The sequence below is a fragment of the Pavona decussata genome, unplaced genomic scaffold (genome assembly GCF_977016875.1).
Source record: "Pavona decussata unplaced genomic scaffold, jaPavDecu1.1 SCAFFOLD_885, whole genome shotgun sequence".
NCBI classification, from domain to species: Eukaryota; Metazoa; Cnidaria; class Anthozoa; order Scleractinia; family Agariciidae; genus Pavona; species Pavona decussata.
The window spans coordinates 59,371-63,667 of NW_028145938.1; the positions used below are offsets into that span (position 1 = coordinate 59,371).

The window sequence follows — 4,297 nt, forward strand, 5'->3', positions numbered from 1 at the left end:
ATGGGGATCGAAGACGCAAAACAAAAACGTGCTCTTCTGCTACATTACAGCGGTCCAGAAGTTGATGAGATTTTCGACACGCTTGAAAACACCGGCGAAGACAAAGATTACAAAACGGCCGTCGAAAAACTTACCGCTCACTTCAATCCTCAAGTCAACACAACTTACGAGGTCTACAACTTCAGAAAAGCTCAGCAAAACGAAGGCGAGAGTTTGGACAGTTTCCACACAAGACTAAGAACTCTTGCGAAGACCTGCGAATTTGGAGACGCCGATAAGGAAATCAAGGAGCAAATTATTCTAAGCTGCAAGTCAAACGCACTGAGGCGAAAAGCTCTACGCGAGGATCTTAATTTAACTGCTCTCTTAAAAGCTGGAAGAGCCCTCGAGCTAAGTGAAACGCAAGCTAAAGAAGTGGAGAGTGACAAAACGACGGTGAACACCATAAAACCCAAGAAGAAGAACGAAACGAGTTCAAAGAAAGGCAAAGGTCGCCGACGCGAGCAACACAGCAAATCGCGCAGCGAATCACACAAGGAGTCACGCAAGTCCGATGAGTCATCAAAATGCAGAAATTGTGGTGGTGCCTACCCCCACAAAGACTCCTGCCCTGCTAGAAATAAGAAGTGCACCTCCTGTGGCAAGCTCAATCATTTTGCTAATGCTTGTAGGACAGTTCCACCCGGTTCAGTGAAACGCGTGACGGAAGAAGAAGACACAGATGGGGAAGACTACGTATACGCAGTAGGAGAGAAGAAACAACCCATGTGCAGATTGGAAATCGACGGAGAATTCGTAGAACTGATGCTGGATTCCGGAGCTTCAGTTAATCTCGTCGACGAAGTCACCTACCAAAGAATTTACAAAGGCAAACCAAAAACCCTAGAGCAAGCCAAACGGCGAATTTTCTCCTATGGATCATCCACACCCCTACCCCTGCTAGCAACAATTTACGCCAAGTTAACTGCAAAATCCAACACCACGTCAGCGACCCTGCACGTCGTTAAAGGCAGTTGAGGAAATCTCTTAGGATACGACACTGCACAGAGGCTAGGACTCCTGAAAATTGTCAACCAAGTCGGAATCGACAACACTGGTCCCCAGTACCTCGCGAGCGGAGAATTTATAGATCTGTTTGGCGGCATCGGCAAAGTGAGAGGAAAGGTAGTCAAGCTTCACATAGACCCTGATGTGCAGCCCAAACAACAACCACACCGCCGAATCCCCTTTCACGTAAGAAAAGACGTGGAAAAAGAGTTGGAGAGACTAGAGAGCCTAGACATTATCGAGAAGGTAACAGGCCCAACCCCATGGGTGAGCCCCATCGTAGTGGTTCCAAAAAGCTCTGGACAAGTCAGATTATGCGTAGACATGCGAGAAGCTAATAAGGCGGTAAAACGTGAGAAGCACCTAATGCCAACTATAGACGATCTAGTCGCCGATCTGAACGGCGCAACCGTCTTCAGCAAGCTAGACCTCTCCTCCGGATACCATCAACTTGAGCTAGAACCAGAGAGTCGCCACATTACGACATTCAGCACTCATGTAGGACTGAGAAGATACAAACGTCTGATGTTCGGAATAAACGTCGCATCAGAGATCTTCCAGAATGCAATCGAGGAAATACCTACAGGCCTACCGGGTCGTAAGAATATCTCTGACGACATAGTCGTGTTCGGAGCGACTACGGCAGAGCATGATCAGAATCTCTATGTTGTCCTTACCAGACTCCAACAACACGACGTACGTCTGAACGAGGAGAAGTGTAATTTCTCAAAGAGTGAAGTCACGTTCTACGGCCATATTTTCAGCAGCGAAGGAATTAGAGCCGATCCAGAGAAAATAGAGGCCATCACGAACATGAGCGAGCCAGACAATGCAAGCGGAGTCAGGTCATTACTAGGAATGGCCCAGTAAGTCTCGCGCTATATCGCAGATTATGCCACAATCACGGCACCATTACGGGCTCTCACCAAGGAGACACCTTGGCAATGGTCAGACGAACAGCAACACGCGTTTGACAAACTCGAGGACAATCTAACTAAGAGTCATGTCATGTCATACTTCAATCCTGCTCAAGAGACCGAAGTGATAGTCGACGCAAGCCCTGTTGGTAGTGGAGGATTACTAGTGCAGGACGGCAAGGTTATCAGCTACGCGAGTCGAGCACTCAGCGACGTGGAGTCCAGATACTCACACACCGAGAGAAAAATGCTAGCGATCGTGTGGGCTCTAGAACACTTTCATCTTTACCTTTACGGGTCTGAGTTTACAATTGTGACAGATCACAAGCCACTCCTAGGCATCTTTAAGAGTCACAAGCCTACTTCAGCCCGCATGGACCGATGGAAGCTAAGGTTGATGCCGTACAACTGTCTCCTGGTGTATCGCCCTGGAAAAAATGATGAGAACCCCGCCGACTTCATGAGCAGACACCCCAATCACCAAGCAACCGCAGAGAGAAACGTTGCCGACGAGTACGTGAACTATGTTTCCACCAACGCCATACCAAAGGCTATGGCACTTCAAGAGATTCAGGCTGAAACAGAGAAAGACTATACACTCCAGTCACTGATCAAGGCGATCGAAACAGACCGCTGAACCGATTCCGAGATACTAGACTACAGAAGACTCAAGGACGAGCTACTGGTCTACAGTGGAGTGGTACTGAGAGGTAACAGAATTGTTGTCCCGAGCAAGCTGAGAGAAAGAGCCGTAGAGCTGGCGCATGTGGGACATCAAGGAATCGTAAAGACTAAGCGCTTAATTCGTGAGAAAGTCTGGTTCCCTAGGATAGACAAGATGGTCAAAGAAAAAGTCGATAACTGCTTAGCATGCCAAGCAGCAACTCCAAGTAAGTCATCGCGAATTGAACCTCTACAGATGACGCCACTACCTAGTGGACCATGGAAAATGCTGGCAATGGATTTCCTTGGACCATTTCCTTCGGGTGACTATCTCCTAGTCGTCATTGACGAATACATCCGCTTCCCGGAAGTTGAGATCGTCAAGTCTGCATCAACCAAATCTATCACCCCGAGGCTCGATGCCATATTTGCAAGGCAAAGAATCCCTGACGAGCTGAAGACCGACAATGGGCCCCCATTTAACGGAGTCGAGTTCAGCAACTTTGCGAAGAATTTAGGATTCCATCACAGGAAAGTTCAACCTCTTTGGCCGAGAGCCAATGGCGAGGCAGAACGCTTCATGCCAAATCTTGAGAAGTGTGTGCGAACTGCTGTCGTTGAAGGCAAAAATTGGAAACAGGAACTGTACAAGTTTCTCAGACAGTATCGTGCAACACCGCACACAACCACGAATGTATCCCCAAATGAAGCACTGAAGGGAAGGAAACTCAAGACCACCCTGCCAGAAGAATCACCAGCATTAGCCAGACAGAATACCCTGCAGGAGACTCGGAAGGCTATGGCAGAGAGAGACGCAGAACAGAAGTCAAAGATCAAGGCATATGCAGACTCGAAACTGGGCACAAAACCAAGCGATATCAAACCAGGCGATACAGTGCTTGTGAGACAACCAAAGAAGAACAAACTAAGCACTCCTTTTAATCCAGAACCCCTCGTTATAGAGGAAAAGAAAGGATCTATGGTTACAGCTAGCGACGGTTCCAAGTCAATAACCCGGAACTCGTCCATGTTCAAATCATCCCGAAAAACCTGAAAGCTGAGGGAGATCGAAGAGAACAGGAGGACTTCCACGCAGAGGACTTCCATGCAGAACAAGCCGAAGTTTCGACCCAAGACGAAGATCCAAAAACCCCAGGCGCGAACGAAGGAGGCCTAAGGAGGTCACAGAGACAAATGCGACCCCCTGCGAGGCTCACAGATTACGTTCAAATTATCTGCTAGCATAAACACTGAACACTTTAAGAGACCCGTAACTAGAAGACATGCTTATCGTTCGTTGATGTTATTGTAGAGTTACTTGATCTAGTTAACCGATATATGTGATTGAAAGTTTATTATCAAGGAGGGGAGAGATGTAGTGTTGTGACATCTGTCAATCAAACGAGCACGCGGTCAAAAGAGAACTCCCATTCCCCTTGTAATCGTTGCGAGCATGGAGTCAATGAATCACAGTTGAGTTTTGACTTTCGGTGATATTTTCAAATATTTCTAAATTTCAATCTTATTATCTATCGATTATTATATTATTGTTTTATTATTATAGTCCAATTGTAAAATCTACATAATTCAGCCATGAGGCTGCGAAGTCATTTAATAAACTATCTATCTATCTATCTATCTATCTATCTATCTATCTATCTATCTATCTA

General features: G+C 46.6%; 1 protein-coding gene across 1 annotated transcript; it reads left to right on the forward strand.

The window, feature by feature from the left end:
* Positions 1-1,917, forward strand: LOC146448581 (uncharacterized). Its single transcript, XM_085102430.1, has 2 exons — positions 1-868; positions 1,031-1,917. Exons 1-2 carry the CDS (start codon positions 1-3, stop codon positions 1,915-1,917), a joined length of 1,755 nt encoding a protein of 584 aa, XP_084958556.1.
* Positions 1,918-4,297: the final 2,380 nt, after the last annotated feature.